This window comes from Cryptomeria japonica, chromosome 10, assembly GCF_030272615.1.
Source record: "Cryptomeria japonica chromosome 10, Sugi_1.0, whole genome shotgun sequence".
Taxonomy (NCBI): Eukaryota; Viridiplantae; Streptophyta; class Pinopsida; order Cupressales; family Cupressaceae; genus Cryptomeria; species Cryptomeria japonica.
In genome coordinates, this window is record NC_081414.1 from 680,778,850 (window position 1) to 680,797,065 (window position 18,216).

The following is an 18,216-nucleotide window of genomic DNA, read 5'->3' on the forward strand; positions in this document are numbered from 1 at the left end:
GCTGGTATGAATAAATTCGCACAAGACTATCATAAAATTTTGATCAGAATATGAAATTAGTCTATCAAACTTCAGACAGAGCCAGTAAAATTCACCATCGAGATGAGAAATTAAGCATATTCAGGGTTTGGAAATCAGACAAGATTGTCTTATCAAACTTAGAATTCACCATACTCAAAGAAGATCAGCAAATTCGCATGAAACGTGTCACAAACAGAAAAGTTCAAAACTGTCCAAGACTCATCCATGTTCATCAAGGACAGCGAATTGAGACATGTCAGATCAGAAGCTTGATCAGTAAAAAGACAAGGCAATATGTCTTGGCATATTCCAAAAACATCTCGTCTTCTAAGCTCGCCTTGATCAAGGAGAAGGTTATTCAAGTATGCCATAAGGAATACAATTGAAACTTGTCCAAAGATGTGGAAAGTTCGCCATACCATGTTCAAGGAAGAGAATTATCCAAATTCGATGAGAAAAGAAACATGTCCAAGCAATGATTCAGGGTTAATTAACTTCAATATGCAGTTAGGGTTTAATCCATACAAGGAAAGAAGAAATAAAGTAAGAAGAAAAATTGTCCAAACTTCCTTCAATTCCATCCTCTCAAGCTAAGGTTTTGTCCAAGAGAAGAGAACCATTCCAAGGATATGTGATTTCCGCCTTACCAAGAGGAAAGCATTCGAGCATGCCAAACAATATAAAGCATGAAATTTGTCCTACAAAACATGGCATGAATCCTTCCAAGATCAAGATGACATGAGAAAGATGGAAGACAAATTGTCTAATCATATTTCCAAATCTGCCAAGGACAAGAAGGCTCAGGACTGTCCAAACTTTTCTAATCCCCTAAATATAAGGGGATGATTGTCCGAATTTTGTCCAAGGCACGAAAGAGATTAAAACACAAAAATTCATAAAAGGATGATTGGACAAGGACATTCCAAATCCAAGTGCAAAACCAATTGACGGAAAACATAAATTGTCAAGGCATGGAGATTTAAATAATTTCCTTTCAAGACACAAACCGTAAGGCATGACATATTCACAATCAGGACACAAGGCAGGACTATAAAAAAATTGTCCAAACCCTTGTCCAAGCAAGTTGATCAAACTCAGACACAAATCATCCAAGGCATAAATGGAATATGTGAAGATGCCTTACTAGAGACCTAAAATTTGATCCATTAAGCAGAAAGCCAAATTTTGACAAATCCACATGAAATCAGACAAGCACGCAAGATGGAAAACAAATTTATCACATAAAATAAATTTTTAATTATTTTCCAGAATTAAGATTATTTTTTTCAAGAATTATTTTTCAACACTTAATATATTTTCAAAAATTCAAGAAGATTCCTTGATAAAGATGAAATTTTGAGAGAAAATAAAACTTTCCATTTTGGAAAGACTTAAAACACCAAAAAAAAAAGTTAATTTAAAAACAAAAATAAAAAATAAAAAATAAAACTTCAAGTTTAAGAACCCTAAGCTCTATATATTTTTAACCAATTCATTTCACAATTCACTACTCAGGTTGAGAATTTGGAGAGCATTGAAGATAAGTTTTCTCTCAAAATTTGTAATTTTTGAATTTTTGAAGAGAAATTTTGAAGAAGTGAAAAATTTCTAAGTGTTAGAGGTCAAAAAATTGAGAGCTTTCTTTGATTTTAAGACAGATTTTCCGATTAAAAGGTAAATTTCAATCATTCAAAGATTCAATTTGACTGAATTTTCTTGCCTTTTTGTCTTATTTTCTTCAATTTTATCAATTTCTTGACCAAACCCCTCACTTTAAATCTGCTTTTTCACAGAAATTTAACCTTTTAACAGGCTGAAAGTGAAATTTTTAGAAACGAAGATTAAAAATCAGACTTAAATCTGAAAATAATATTATTTTTCATGTGTTTTTCAGGTGGACGATCAAAGAAGAACCAATGAAGTTCACCAGCAAGGGAGCACAATTGAAATCCAAGATCAAATCCAAATGGAAGAACATCACTGACACAAATCTCGGACATGTTCTGGAGGAATTTAAGAAAAGAATGTACGGGCATGATGGACACAATCCTACACCTATTGCTCGTAAAATGATGCACAATGGAATTGTCCAGGCAGCTAGATTTCCACCAGCCAAGGAGTGTGCTAAACTAATAGTTGAATGTGCCTTGCACTATAACACCCAATCAAGAGAGATAATTGTTGGCATTGGGTTGTCATTGATGTCAACCGGTATGAGAAATATATATGCAACATTGTCAAGGAGGAGTACAGGTTGAGATATCCTTGATATCAACTTGTGTTGTAGACAACCGTTAAGGTAAGAAAGATGACCCCGGGAGTCACCGATACACAAGTGGGTGCCTGACTTGTGTGGATGGAATGGTAAAGTGATGTGTTGACATGGGGAAGTCTACTCAATCATCCTGCAAAGGTCACGACCAGTGTACAAGCAGGATGGGCAAGTGTTTGAGCAGTTGTTTGTGATGAAGAGGCAGAATGTTACCTGAATCACATCAAAACTGGAGGACAAGTATGAACTGGTCACAGGTCTCTTGTGAGGTTGCAGAATAGCACGACTCTCACCGGATGAAGATGCAGTCACCATTTGAAGAGATGACTGACAGTGAATGTGCCATCATCAGATCAAATGTGTCTGTTTGAAGATATGCTGCACAAACAGGGAAGCCACATGAGTACATTGCAGAATGCAGATGTCAAGGTGTCAGTCCACTAGTAAGTGGAACTTATCTCCTATCATGCATCATGTGCATCATAGTGTTGTGAGATAAGGAAGAAGAGGTGTGCATTAAGTGCATGAAATCAGGGATATGCACTGGATCGACTGAGAAGGCATGTTGAGATGCCCGCACAAATGAAGAGTGATGAGTTTGTCAGCATGACAAACCAACTGAGATTTGGTCTGAGATGATCAAGAGAAGGCAAGGCTGAGCAAATGCAGTCAGAGGAGAATGGTCGGATTGAAGATGGAGTCTGGTGAAGGTTGATGACATGGTGTCATCAAGAGTGTTTACCAGTATGAAAGTTTATTGGTACTATCAACAAGGTGTAGATGCACAAGACTTCCCAGTTTGTGCAAATGTGCATGCTTGGGATAGACATGTCTGAAGACCGGTTTAGGTGTTCCACCAGCAATTCAACAAGCGCAGACATGAGGTGTTAACCGGCAGAATGTGAGATACCGGCAGGGTTAGAAAACCGGCAGAGAAGAGGAACCGGTAGAAGTGTTTGGTTGGTGATCCTATCTGGACCGACTCGAAGAGCCAAGTTAATAGTTGGTTGATGTGGATGCCACATGGAGTCAAGGTGGCAAGCTCACAGAGGTTTGTGAAGTGGCGTGTAGAGTTAGGTATCTCTACAGGTGTGCATTGAATATGAATCCCGTGATTTGTGGATCAAATCAGAAGCATGCGGCTCGAGGAAGAATGAACAACAGAGAAGAATTAGGGAGTTGTTGGCGCCTGGATCAAAGCAAGAAGATCAGATTGTTAGAAGACCTCGCGAAGGAAACAACAGAGGCATTAATCATGGTTTGACAAATGCAGGTCGGGGTAAAGGATCGTGTTTCCTATATTTGGAAATCATGTATTGGAAGGCGCGACAATGGCGGAGATGAACAGTTGGCTGCCAGGGAGATCAGATCGAGCAAGACCTGATTGGATCTGGTTTGCCTCGAGGATGGTGAGAAAACCCTAACCGCCTAGATTTTGAAGTGGGTTTTGGCAGGAAAACCTGGCCATGAATATGAAGGCCAAAAACATAGTTAGCTGTTGTTGTATAGAAGAATATTGTGCTACTACAAAGTGTGTCACTTCTGCATGAGAGAGCGAATCAGCCAAGTGCTCAGAAAGTATCTGAGACAAGAGGGAGAGTGAAGAGAAGAACCGGTAGTGGTTATACCAGCAGAGCAAGAAGGAAGAGAGCTGCGGAGAAGGCAGATCGTGGACCGGTAGAGTGCAGAGCAGTGAGGAGAAGATTCTGCAGAGAAGAAGAGTGGAAGAGGGGTACCTATAGAGTTTACCGGTAGTTAAGCAAAAGAAGAGAGCAGCAAAAGAGTGAGGCGGTGTAGGAGAGAAGGCATCTCACCGGCAGGATAAGGTATTTTGAAATGGTTGCAAGATTCACTTGTAACAGAGTAACCACTTATGTATTTGATGTTTTCATTGTGATCACTGAGTTGTAGCTCGGTGCAGGGGTTGTAGCTCCTTTGGGTTGTAGCCCATAAATCAGGTAGGAGTTGTAGCTCCTTGGGTTGGTGCCCTAAATCAGGGGTTGGTGCCCTAAACATTGTAACAGTTTTCATCGTGAGGCTGGATTGGAGCAGTAGACTCTAGCAGCATTGCTTCACCGAGGTTTTTCCCATCTTGGGTTTTCCTCGTATATGTTGGTGTTATGTGATGTCCTCTTATGTGTTTGCATTTGTGTTGGTTTCCCCACTAACCGGTAAGTCTGCATTGAGTTAGATCCATTAACCGGCATGCTCACATAGGATAGGTAAAGGGAAAAGTTTGAGAACTACTGATTCACCCCCTCCCCCTCTTAGTGGTGCATTATGTCTAACAATTGGTATCAAAGCATAGGTTCCCAGTCAGACGAGCTTTCTCCTGCTTGGGTAGATTCTCGCTTAAGGACACAATGGTTTGTTTAGTGTCAATCCCTGCTCCAGTGTTTGATGGATCGAACTATTCTATTTGGTGTTGCAGAATGGAAGTATTCCTATACTCTCTAGGGTGTGATGTAAGGATGTCGGTTATCAATTGTCTCCCTAAGAATGTCAGTCCTCCCATCGGATTTGAAGAAGAAAGAAGTTGCTTGTGCAATGAAGAATCCATGAAGGCTATATTCAGTGGGCTCACCGGTGATGTCTCCTCACAGGTGGACAGATGCAAAACAGCAAAAAGCTTACTGGAGAGATTGAAGAAGCTCTATGAAAATGAGCCTACAACTACAGGATCGGCTTGTGATGATAGGATGAGAAATATATCTCATACCTCTGCAGATGATGAAGGTAGATCGGGCTGCAGCTGCAGCATTGATGAAGAAGGAACCCACCTCTTCATGGCTCAAGAATCTGAAGATGAGGTGCACACATCTGGGAGTGTTAAGGCAAACAGATCCCACCGGCAAGATGTGTTTGGGAGTGATATGAAGGTGAAGAAGAAGAGGAAGTAGAAGTTGATCTTCAAGGAGAGCTTGTAAATGCACTTGAAGAACTCAATAGAGTAAGAAAAGAATACAAGTTATTCAAGAATGTTGCTATAGTAGAGCAAAACCGGCTGACAAAATGCCTTGAGGAATCTGAGAAATGCTTCTCAGAGCTGAAGTCTCAGGCAGAGGACACCAAAGAGTGCCGATGTGATGATCTAGCATCTAGACTAGAAGTTAAAAAATGAAGAAAATCAGAAGCTGCTTGGAGAAATGGAGATTCTCCGAAATGACCTTGAGAAGTGTCAGGATGAGCTCAAGCTGAGAATCAGGTTTGATGGCAGCAGTGATGCCTTGGACAAGATGTTAAAAAAGCAGAAGCATGCCAAGGATATTGAAGGGTTAGGTAGTGGTGTTGGTGAATGCTCCACTAGCAAGAATGTCCCCCACAATGACATTCGCTTTGTCTCCTCAAATGGAGAGAACAAGGGACAGACCTTCACAGTCAGAAATGCTCCCTGAAAGAAGGTTGACCTAAGAACACCTGGTGAAGACTTGTAGACAAGAATGAAGATCAGTGTTGCAAGAAGAAGGAACAATGCAGATCCCAAAGGAAAGGGGAAGATGGGAGAAGACAGCTTCACCGGAAGCAAGAAAATGAGAAAGCAGCAAAGAAGACCTCCTATCGACAGAGGACAAAGAAATGCTACCATCCACGGGGAAAAGCAAGTGTGGCAGAAGAAGAGACCAGATGGAAGAGTTGCGCAGAATGGACAACCAAGGATCCATTCTCAAAGAAGAAGAAATGAAGATGCAAAACCGGTAAGATCTCCCCATGCATGGCAAAATAAATTTGTAAGTCATATGCCATCCTTTACCGGTTACTGCTTTGCATGTAATGCTTATGGCCATAGGGCAGGGGAATGTAGAAAGAGATCTAGAAAGGATAATGTAGGATCTCATAGAAATCATGCATATGAGCAAAATGTATCCAGGAGTAGATACATGCATGTCCCCTCTACCGGTTATGCAAATGTTGTTTGTCATAACTACAATGGTTTTGGCCATAGGATGTTTGAATGCAAGAAAAGGAACTTGCAGTCACATGGAGGCTGGTATAACAACTATGCTCTGCAGAAAAGTGGATGTAGAGCATATGGTAGTCAGAGACCTGCATGGAACCAAAAGAGAAATGTCCCTGTAGGAGCAAGAGGCCCACCGGTTTCGGTTGCCAGTCACAGCAACATGACAAGGAGAAGATGGTCAAACCAGTATGTCAAGAGATTCCCCAAACATGAAGTTGGGATGGATGTTGTGTGCAACTATAGCACTACTTCTGGCTGTGATGGAGAATCAAGAAACGGAAGGACTCATCAGCAAAAGAAGAAAAGACCTGCTCCCAAGCCTGAAAATGGGAAGAAGAATGAGACCAAGCAGGTATGGAGGAAGAAGCCCATGGACCGGTACTGTGCATTCAATGCAAAGGTGGTATCTCCTAAGGCCTAAAGGAGATGATGGATCTTAGGGGGAGTAACATACTGAATTTATCATTCACCCCCTCAGTGAAGAAGGCAGCATGGAAGATCATGCTATTATCGGTATCAAGGATGGAAATGAGATAATAAGTGTGTAGTGGCTGCCTTAACTACACACCTACTGATTAGTGTTGGATCACCTCTGCATGTGTCATTAAGTGAAGGTTAACAATTGGTATCAGATGTTAACCGGTATGTGCAGATTGTTACCGATATGATTGCTAATAGGTACTTGCAAGTTATATAAGACAATGAAGTTGAATATCATTGTAATAGCCCCGGTAGCATGGAGTGAAGTTATGTCTCAGGTGGTGTTGATGAAGACTTGAATGACATATGTTGGCCCCATGGTTGATCATGCAGGCATGCATATCTTTGGGCTAACCGGTTCATTTTATGGCATGATGATGTTATTGTATGGCATTGTGCAGTTCCAGGATCATGTCATAGGTTGTGGTGGATACAATGGAGCTAAAAGATCATCAGATCACATATTCACGGCTCAACTAGTGTATGGAGGAGATTGATGTCCCGGTATTGTACCTGAACGGAGTTGAGAACCTAAGATGTATGGCTCAAGGGGAGTTCAAGTGCTCAAGATGAAGAGCTGGCATGCTTGAACTTGTAAGGATACTGACTGCCCAAACTACAGGTGATGGAAATTGTTGTAGGGATACCCAAGAGAAGTCCATGGTTATGGGTATCTACCTATCTTCAAATTGGTTGTATTGGTAGTGCAATCACATTTGATTCCTAAAGAAATTTGGATCAAACAAGAGGTGATGCAGGTTGACTGCCAGCTGAGTAGTGTTCACTGGCACATCCCTCTGGAATTGAGTAAGTTAACAAATGATATAAAATTTGTATGCTCAAATTGGTGTCAGTTGATGGTTGAGTCCTCCATCTCAAGTATTGTGAAATGAGAAAATGCAACAAAATGTAACAATTGGTATAAAAGGAGGGACATCCAGTAAAGACCAAGGAGGAGAAAGAAGTTTGTCAAGTGCCTGGTAAATACAAGGAGTAATGATATCCTGACAGTACCCTTTGCCATTGTTGTCAAAGGGGGAGAAAGAGTCTGTAGTATACTACATACTACATATGCTGAGAATCCATAGATCAGTGAAAGGGGGAGAAGGATTCTGTCGTATGCGGGATACTAAATGAGTTCACATCAATGTTAAAGGGGGAGATTGTTGGCATTGGTTTGTCATTGATGTCAACCGGTATGAGACATATATGTGCAACATTGTCAAGGAGGAGTACAAGTTCAGATATCCTTGATATCACCTTGTGTTGCAGACAACCGTTAACGTAAGAAAGATGACCCCGGGACTCACCGGTACACAAGTGGGTGTCTGACTTGTGTGGATGGAATGGTAAAGTGATGTGTTGACGTGGGGAAGTCTGCTCAATCATCCTGCAAAGGTCATGACCAGTGTACAAATAGGATGGGCAAGGTGTTTGAGCGGTTGTTTGTGATGAAGAGGCAGAATGTTACCTGAATCACATCAACACTGGAGGACAAGAATGAACTGGTCACAAGTCTGTCGTGAGGTTGTAGAATAGCAAGACTCCCACCGGATGAAAATGCAATCACCATATGAAGAGATGACTGACAGTGAATGTGCCATCATCGGATCACATGTGCCTGTTTGAAGATATGTTGCACAAACAGGGAAGCCACATGAGTACATTGCATAATGCAAATGTCAAGGTGTCAGTCCACTGGTAAGTGGAACTTATCTCCTATCATGCATCGTGTGCATCATAGTGTTGTGAGATAAGCAAGAAGAGGTGTGCATTAAGTGCATGAAATCAGGGATATGCACTGGATCGGCTGAGAAGGCATGTTGAGATGTCGGCACAGATGAAGAGTGATGAGTTTGTCAGCATGACAAACCAACTGAGATTTGGTCCGAGCTAATCAGGAGAAGGCAAGGCTGAGCAGATGCAGTCAGAGGAGAATGGTCGGATTGAAGATGGAGTCTGGTGAAGGTTGATGACATGGTGTCATCAAGAGTGTTTACCGGTATGAAAGTCCATTGGTGCTATGAGCAAGGTGCAGATGCACAAGACTTCCCAGTTTGTGGGAATGTGCATGCTTGGGATAGACATGTCTGAAGACCGGTTTAGGTGTTCCACCGGCAGTTCAACAAGCGCAGACACGAGGTGTTAACCGGTAGAATATGAGATACCGGCAGGATTAGAAAACCGGCAGAGAAGAGGAACCGGTAGAAGTGTTTGGTTGGTGATCCTATCTGGACCGACTCGAAGAGCCAAGTTAACAGTTGGTTGATGTGGATGCCACATGGAGTCAAGGTGGCAAGCTCGTAGAGGTTGGTGAAGTGTTGTGTAGAGTTAGGTATCTCTACAAGTGTGCATTGAATATGAATCCCATTATTTGTGGATCAGGTCAAAAGCGTGTGGCTCGAGGAAGAATGAAAAACAGAGAAGAATCAGGGAGATGTTGGCGCCTGGATCAAAGCAAGAAGATCAAATTGTTAGAAGACCTCGAGAAGCAAACAACAGAGGCATTAATGATGGTTTGACAGATGCAGGTCGAGGTAAAGGATCGTGTTTCCTATATTTGGAAATTGTGTATTGGAAGGCGCGACAATGGCGGAGATGAACAGTTGGCTGCTAGAGAGATCAGATCGAGCAAGATCCGATTGGATCTGGTTTGCCTCGAGGATGGTGAGGAAACCCTAACCGCCTAGATTTTGAAGTGGGCTTTGGCGGGAAAACCTGGCCATAAATATGAAGGCCAAAGACATAGTTAGTTGTTGCTGTATAGAAGAATATTGTGCTACTACGAAGTGTGTCACTTCTGCATGAGAACAAATCAGCCAAGTGCTCAGAAAGAATCTGAGACAAGAGGGAGAGTGAAGAGCAGAACCGGTAGAGGTTATACGAGCAGAGCAAGAGGGAAGAGAGTTGCGGAGAAGGCAGACCGTGGATCAATAGAGTTCAGCACTGGTAAAGTGCAGAGCAGTCAGGAGAATCTTTTGTAGAGAAGAAGAGTGGAAAAGGTGTATCGGTAGAGTTTATCGTCAGTTAAGCAGCAGAAGAGAGCAACAGAAGAGTGAGTCGTTGTAGCAGAGAAGGCATCTGACCGGCAGGGTAAGGTATTTTGAAATGGTTGCAAGATTCACTTGTAACAGAGTAACCACTTATGTATTTGATGTTTTCATTGTGATCACTGAGTTGTAGCCCGATGCAGGGGTTGTAGGTCCTTTGGGTTGTAGCCCATAAATCAAGTAGGGGTTGTAGCTCCTTGGGTTGGTGCCCTAAATCAGGGGTTGGTGCTCCTTGGGTTGGTGCCCTAAACATTGTAACAGTTTTCATTGTGAGGTTGGATTGGAGCAGTAGACTCCAATAGCATTGCTCATCGAGGTTTTTCCCATCTTGGGTTTTCCTCGTATATGCTGGTGTTATGTGATGTCCTCTTATGTGTTTGCATTTGTATTGGTCTCCCCACTAATCGGTAAGTCTGCATTGAGTTAGATCCATTAACCAGCATGCTCACATAGGATAGGTAAAGGGAAAAGTTTGAGAACCACTGATTCGCCCCCTCCCCCTCTCAGTGGTGCATTGTGTCTAACAATAATTGCACCAGATGGAAGAATCCTGGCTAATCTTTCAAAACTATCTATTCAAGAGACATTTGGCATACCAATCCATAGTAAGGCCACCTACAAGACTAAGGAGCAAACCAAGAGGGTCTATGACAATCAATCTGAACTCTGTGCTGCAAATGTTAACAAGTCTTGGCTAGAGAAGAAAAAACTTGGAGGGAAAGTGCCGAAGCATCTCCTATGTCCTTACTTCAGGGAAGAATATGGTGACATCATCTTGCTACTGAACAGAATAATGGGCAGCCCTAAAGGTGCACTATTCCACACATGGATGTATTATTTCATAGATGAAATTACCTCAAGAATCAAGTTATTCAATTAGTCCTACATAATCAATGACAACCTTCATGAACAGTTGATGAACTTGGAGAGAACGAAGACATTTTACATGAGTTCTTACATAGTCTATCTACTAGATGCAACATACAAATGTTCAATACTGATTTGCAAAGGTACAGTTGGAGGTGGTGAGAATGAATTCAAACCATATGATAACACAAAAAAAACAAGTCAAAAAAACCATTTAAAATTGTTTTTTTTTTAACTTTTCATTGACTTCGCCGCCGGCCGAGTCCCAGGCACGGGACTCGCCGAGTTTGGCGAGTTTGGGCCAAACTCGCCAAACTCGGCGAGTCTGGCGAGTCTGGCTCCTGGACTCGGCAGAGTCCAAGTCTGAGTCCCCAGGACTCGGCGAGGGTGACTCGCACTCGGACTCGCCGAGTCCAGGCGAGTCCAGGCGATATTCGTTTCTCTGGTGTATATCAATATCAAATATTTTCCATAAGTTGGTAGTTTAGGTTTAGGCACCATTCGGGTTCAAGAACTTAGTTCACTGGGTCGGCAAAATTTTAAAAAGGGGTTGGGTTCATTAATACAAAAATAATGTGAAAATTATATATATATATATCAGAGAAACGAATATCGCCTGGACTCGCCTGGACTCGGCGAGTCCGAGTGCGAGTCACCCTCGCCGAGTCCTGGGGGACTCTGCCGAGTCCTGGGGGACTCTGCCGAGTCCAGGAGCCAGACTCGCCAGACTCGCCGAGTTTGGCGAGTTTGGCCCAAACTCGCCAAACTCGGCGAGTCCCGTGCCTGGGACTCGGCCGGCGGCGAAGTCAATGAAAAGTTAAAAAAAAAACAATTTTAAATGGTTTTTTTGACTTGTTTTTTTTGTGTTATTTTTGTTTTATACCTAAAAGTGACTTTCATTTTATTCATTTGCAAAAATAGGAGGAGTAAAGTGAGATAAAAAGAATAACAAGGGTGCATTGAAGAAAAACCAGCAAGGAAGATTTCTTCAATTTCTTCAATTTTCTTCAAGAGTTCTAAGAGGTAACATTGTTTTTTTGAGATTTTTTTGTTTCTTATATGCAAAAATTCATTTTTCTATTCTTTTTTTTTTGAAAGTTTTACATTTTATTCCAAAATCTTTTCTATGTTACTATGTAGGCCCAGGGTTTGTAATTTTATTTTTTTTAAAGTAGGGTTTGACAAACCCTACAATTTAAAAAAAAAAAAATTGCAAACCCTACTTTAGCTTTTTTGAAAAAAATGTTCAATGAGAATGAAATTATGAATGCACAACACAGAATGAATGTCTTAATTTATTTTTGCATTTGTAATGTTTTATTGCAGCAACCTTCACATTCTTATTTGCCTCAAGTTTCACAAAACAATCATACAATGTCCTCTTCTAGACCTCCCATTAGAAAGGACCCTGCTTGGAAATATCATGAGGATTTTCCAGGGCAAAGAAAAGGGCAAACAAAGTGTATATTTTGCAAAACAATATTCCATGGAGGCATATATAGATTGAAATACCATATTGCTAGTGTGCGTGGGCATGATGCCGACCCATGCACAAAAGCAGTCACTGAGGCCGTACGTGATTGCTATGTAATGGTTGAAGAAATTGAAAGGAAAAGGAAAGAAAAAGAGGATCTCACAGTCATTGGGAGACATGCACCTTTAGGAACAGGGACACAATTAGGTTGTGTTGGAGGGCCTTCTTCCTTACCTTCATATCGTCCCACTCATTTTGCTACTACTCATGCTTCCGGTTCTGCTTCTATAAGTGCCAGTGCCAGTGCCTCTGCCCCTTCTCATGTTCCTAGCACTGGCAGTGGTAGTGGGAGTGTTAGCATTGGACCTAGGATTCGTAAATCTAGGTTGGATACCTTTTTTGCACCTCGCACTACTCCTGGGTCCCAACAGTCACTTGAGAGCATGGGTTGGAACAAGGAGGTCCATGATGCTGCTAAAATGGCAGTTGGCAGATTTTGGATCTATGGCAGTATTCCATTCTTCACAGCCAGATAAATGTTTTATGTTTGATTGTTTTAATTTTTATAATTTGATTGTTCGTATTAATTTTTGTTGTATATAGTTCATTATACATAGTACATACTTATCTCATTAAAATTATTTGTGACAGGTCACCTTATTGGCAAGAAATGGTTGATGCCCTTACCATTTGTGGGGCGGGGTTCAAAGCCCCTTCTGAGTTTGATTTGAGGGGACCCATTTTGACTGAATTGGTGAATGATGTGAAGAAAGAATTGGGTGATCAACGCCAAATATGGAGCACTAAAGGTTGCACCATCATGACTGATGGTTGGACAGACAGGAGAAATAGAACTCTCCTTAATTTTCTTGTTTCTTCCGCAGGTGATTGATTAATTTTAGTTTCATTTAGGCATTAATTTTTTATTTTTCATTTAATGATTTATTGAATGATCATTGATCTTGCTTTATTTTTTTATTTCAGGGGGCACCGTTTTCATCAAGTCTATTGATGCCTCCGCCCATTGCAAGAATGCCACCTACCTATGTGAGCAGATAGAGGAGGTGATTAATGAGGTGGGTGAAGAGAACGTGGTACAGGTGGTGACTGACAATGCACCAAATTATGTTGCTGCAGGTAAACTTTTGATTACAAACTAATTTTGTTTGCAAATTAATTTCTATTTTGTAACCTCATTAATTACAATGCAACAAATTATGTTGTTGCAGGCAGACTATTGATGGAGAGGCGCCCATCTATAGTTTGGACTCCATGTGCCGCCCATTGCATTGACCTCATGTTAGAGGATATTGGAAAACTTCCATGGGTCAAGACGTGTAGAAAAGGCAAGAAATGTGTGCAAATTTGTATATAATCATTCATGGGTGTTGGCTCTTATGAGACAATACACAGAGCATAAGGAGTTAGCTCGTCCAGGAATCACAAGATTTGCCACAAACTTCATCACATTGCAGTCCATGCTTCGTTGTAAGATGGCCTTGAGACGTATGATTGTTGGTGAGGAGTGGTCTTCCTCATCCTATGCTGCCACCCCAGCAGGGAAAGATATGGCAGACTGCATTTTTGATGAGCGAGGCTTTTGGAGCCCTTGTGATGAGATAGTGAAGGTAATTTTTTTATAAATTCTACAATTTTTATTTAACTTTTTGTTTTATAACTTATTCATCATATTCTCTTATTTGCTCATGTTTTAAATTACACAATATTTTCAATTTTACAGTTTGTTAAGCCCTTGGTGGTTTTGTTGCGAGTTGCGGATGGAGAAAAGCCCGCAATGGGCTACATATATGAGGGCATGGATAGGGCGAAAGAGGGCATCAAATCTATCTATGCAGGAGATGAGAGCAAGTATGGTCCCATTTGGCAGATCATTGATAAGAGATGGCATCATCAGCTTCATAGGCCCATCCATGCAGCAGCCTATTATTTGAATCCGGCATTCCATTTTAGCCCTACTTTCAGGGCTGATGCGGAGGTCCTTGATGGGCTATACTCAGTCATGGAGAAGATGGCACCTGTTGGTTCTACTCAGACAGATCTTATGCGAGAGCTACAGTTGTTCTCAAATGCACAAGGGGAGACCTTTTCTCGTCCTATCGCCAAAGAAAGTAGGACAACTATGATGCCAGGTAAAAATAAATTGTAAGGCTTAATTTTAGTTTTATTGTATATTGTTAAATGAGTTTATGAGAGACTGATTTTATTTATTTTTCTCATTTCAAACTCAGATAATTGGTAGAGCTTTTTTGGCCCAACGACACCAAATCTTCAGAAGTTGGCCATTCGCATCTTGAGCCAACCATGCAGTGCATCTGGTTGTGAGCGCAATTGGAGTATGTTTGAGCACATACACTCCAAGAGGCGCAATAGATTATCCGTGGAGAAGATGAATGATCTTATCTTTGTTCACTACAACCTCCGCCTGAGAATGAGAAAGAATGCATTAGCTGACATCTCTCCTATCATTCTAGATGAGGTTGATCCTGAGGCAGAGTGGGCCATTGAGACAGATCCTGTGGCTGTCTTTAGTGATGATGACACTGATTGGATCGACCAGGTAGATATAGAGGCTGAGGCTGTAGCCATGCCAGAGGAGGAGCAGAGAGCACGAGCAGAGAGAGGAGATTCAGAGGCAGATGGTGATAGTGACACAGATGGTGACAGTGACACAGATGTTCCTAATGTTGGTGAGCATGGCGTGGTGTCACGAGGAGCGGCTATGGCTGCCCAATCATCTATGACCTACCTTAGACGCCTTCGTAGGGGGCCGGGGCCTTCATCGGAGCCGACGTCGGGGCCGGAGGGTGCAGACTCCTCTGCGCCATAGGCTTGTAGATGTATTTACCTTTGTTATTTGTATGGAACATTTGATGATGATCATATGATGACATGGATTTTTTATTCCATGAGTTTTGTAATATTGTATACATTTGACAATATTTATATATCTATGTTTGTTATTTCCTTCAGCTACAATTTGCGTTTATGCTTATGTGATAGATCATAGATGTATACTTGTGTATGTATTATGTAATGAAATGAGCCAAGTTTGATGATGTTATTGTGTCTTATTCAATAAAGGGTGCATGAAACAAGTTTTAAATCTTAAAAAATCTCTAAATTTTTTGAGTTTTTCACTTTCCCGAGTCCAGCCGAGTCTGGAGCCGAGTCTGACGCCGAGTCCCGAGTCCGAGTCCGATTTGGCCTTGCCAAGTCCGAGCCGAGTCTGAGTCCCGTTTCTTTGATATACACCCACATTGAGCCATTTGATTCTGATCCACACCTATTTATGGGTTGATGCAAATTTTATTTTTATGGTTTAACTTTATATATATGGAAGTATGTATATATACATATGTATACATATATATGTACACGCAAGCACACGCACACACACACATATATGTACACACACACTCACATATATATGTATACATATGTATGTATGTATACATATGTGTGTGTGTGTACATATATATGTTTACATGTATATGTATACATATATATATTGATGAGTTGTGGACAAGGGGTCCACTCCCATATATATTAAGTTAAACCATAAAAATAAAATTTGCATCAACCCATAAATAGGTCTGTGTGTGTGTGTATGTGTATATGTGTGTAAATTTGCATCAACCCATAAATAGGTATGTAAAATATAAATATCTTGCAGTATCTATTTCAGCATTGTGTCTATTTGTCTCTTGCTATTTTGTCATTTTGAAAAATATTGAGAGAGTTTGAAGTCTAAAAGATTAAGGGTAAGTCTTGCAAGTAGCTATATACCCTGCAAAAGTAAGACCCGTTGTTGAAGCTAGGGAGGCGTCGTGAAGGGCAGCCGTAAGTCGGAAAATTGTAACAGCAAACAAAAATCAAAATTTCAAGTAAGACCTAAAGGCTTTCTTGTGTTTTAATAAATGGCAAGTCATAAGAGTTTAAATACTAGCACGTCTGGAATTGCTCCCTTGCATGATATAATTGAGGAAAAGGATGTTACAAATTACAATAGATGAGAAAGGAAGCTTTGAATTTCCGGAGGTTCATATTACTGATCTTTATCCTAAAAAGGAAATAAAAGCTAGGCTAATAAGTGTTGTAAGACAGATTGAGTTAAATTTGCAAGTTCCAAAATATAGGCAAGAAGGCAAGTCTTGTGTGTAGGAAGCTTGTTCAAATAGTCTTTGTAAAAAGAAAAGAAAAATTACAAATGGGAAGTATGGTAAATATGTAGAGGATTATATAAAGATCCCAAAAGATCTTGAAGAAGTAGAATGGGAACTAGAAAAGGAAATAAATAGAAAATCCCACAGAAATGAAGGGAGCACAATAGCTAGAAGGATCCAAAAAGAGAAGTATTTGCAAAAGATAAACGAACTCAACAAAGAAAAAGATGACATTGAAAAAGAAAATAAATAAATGGACAATGAAATCAAAAACTGATATTTTGCAAAAATGGTCACAAGAAGAAGAAGAAAATTCTCATGCTACAGAAAATTCTACGATAAAAGTAAAGAAAAATTTGGATAAGATAAAAGGGAAGAGGGAAAACTCTCAAGATGAGATGTCAAGCATAAGTCTTTTGAGTATTGGTGGTAAGGATTAAAACTCAAAAGAGTCTAAAAACATCATAATTAAGGATACAAAGGTGCTAGCTGATTCTTCAAAAACGCAAATTGAAGAAAAAAGACTTGAGGAGAGAAGCCCTGATCTAGTTTTGAAAGATTCAATGTGCTTTACTGAGCATAATGAAGCAAGTTCTTAAAAAAAATAGCAATGGCAAATACAAAGAAGAAATAATTTCAAAGAAGCCTTTGAGGTAGATTATAACCATTCTCAAGAAATGCCTTTTGAAGTAGCCTATGATCAAAGCATTCATGATCAAAATTTTCTTTACAAAGAATATGATAGAGCTTCTCAACACAACATAATAACAAAAGAAGAGGATAATAGAGATAGTAATAGCATAGCAAGAATGATTGAAGATGAAGAAAGGATAAAAATTTAGTGGATCAATCTATTCTTTTTGAAGACATGCACAGAAGAAATAAATTAGAGCCAATATGAATGGATGCCTAATCAATATTATGAAGATAGTTAAGGTCTTGAAGATGAGTATGATCTGACTATTCTTAATTATGCAAAAGATATCCTTAAAGAGATTAATGAAGAATTTTTTGAGAACAAAGAAGTCATGTCATACTATGCACCAAGGATAGAACCTATAGCACAGATAGATGAAATTTTCCAGTAAACTAATAACTGGGAAAAATTTTCAAGACAGGAAGAACAATTATGCAAAATAGAAAAATATGATGCCTATAAGTTGGATCCTAGAAAGCCCATAATTTTGGTTAGACTAGGAGAAGATGATAACCAAGTTTTTGCTCTTCTAGATTTAGGATCTGCAACTAGCCTTGCAAAGCTTATATTTTGCCATCTTATTATTGGCAATCTCAAAATATCCTAATTCAGGAAAAATGAGTGAAGAAAAGGTTAGAAGGAAAAGCATATGATATTACAGCAAATATAGGAGAGCTTAAATATTCTTGTTCCTTTACTCAGACAGGTGCCATTTTTGGGAATAACTTGGAGGCTAAATTTGTTGATATTAACCAAGACTTGGTTTGTGTCAATGTCATTGGTAGATCTGATGCAAATGAAAATCTTCTTCCTGAATCTCCAAAATCTTTAGCCATTCGACAAATTAAAGAATTGTCTGATGAATGTCAAAGGAAGATATTGGAAAGGTATTTCTTTGACAATCATGTTCCAGTTTTCAGAAATGATGGATGGGGTGACTTGCAGATAGTCCTAGGTACAAAAGAAATACACATTGTCACAAAATCTCATTAAGGGGCAATTGGTTGTTTTGAAGGCACTAGTAGGACAGTATAAAAAAGCTCATATAATATTCAGATGCAGAGATATTACAAGTCATTTCCCCTTAGGATATCATAATGTTGATGATTTGACTAATGTATTTAGTCCCTCATGTAAGATACTATTATCCCAGTTAACTCCATACAAGTTCAATATATATATTATCTGACTTGTACATTTTCTTGGAAGCTAG

General features: G+C 40.1%; 1 protein-coding gene across 1 annotated transcript; it reads left to right on the forward strand.

Annotated features, from left to right (window-relative positions):
* Positions 1–12,179: 12,179 nt before the first annotated feature.
* On the forward strand, positions 12,180–14,171 carry LOC131055726 (uncharacterized). Its single transcript, XM_059213712.1, has 4 exons — positions 12,180–13,006; positions 13,107–13,259; positions 13,352–13,750; positions 13,864–14,171. The coding sequence occupies exons 1-3, from the start codon at positions 12,793–12,795 to the stop codon at positions 13,495–13,497; spliced, it is 513 nt and encodes a 170-aa protein (XP_059069695.1). The 5' UTR covers positions 12,180–12,792; the 3' UTR covers positions 13,498–13,750; positions 13,864–14,171.
* Positions 14,172–18,216: the final 4,045 nt, after the last annotated feature.

Bases quoted from the DNA above. Each gene is read 5' to 3' on its own strand.
- LOC131055726 (XM_059213712.1), top strand. From the start codon at position 12,793: ATGGTTGATGCCCTTACCATTTGTGGGGCGGGGTTCAAAGCCCCTTCT. The intron at 13,007-13,106 runs GTGATTGATTAA...TTTTTATTTCAG, and splicing joins TTTTCTTGTTTCTTCCGCAG to GGGGCACCGTTTTCATCAAG. The intron at 13,260-13,351 runs GTAAACTTTTGA...ATGTTGTTGCAG, and splicing joins ACCAAATTATGTTGCTGCAG to GCAGACTATTGATGGAGAGG.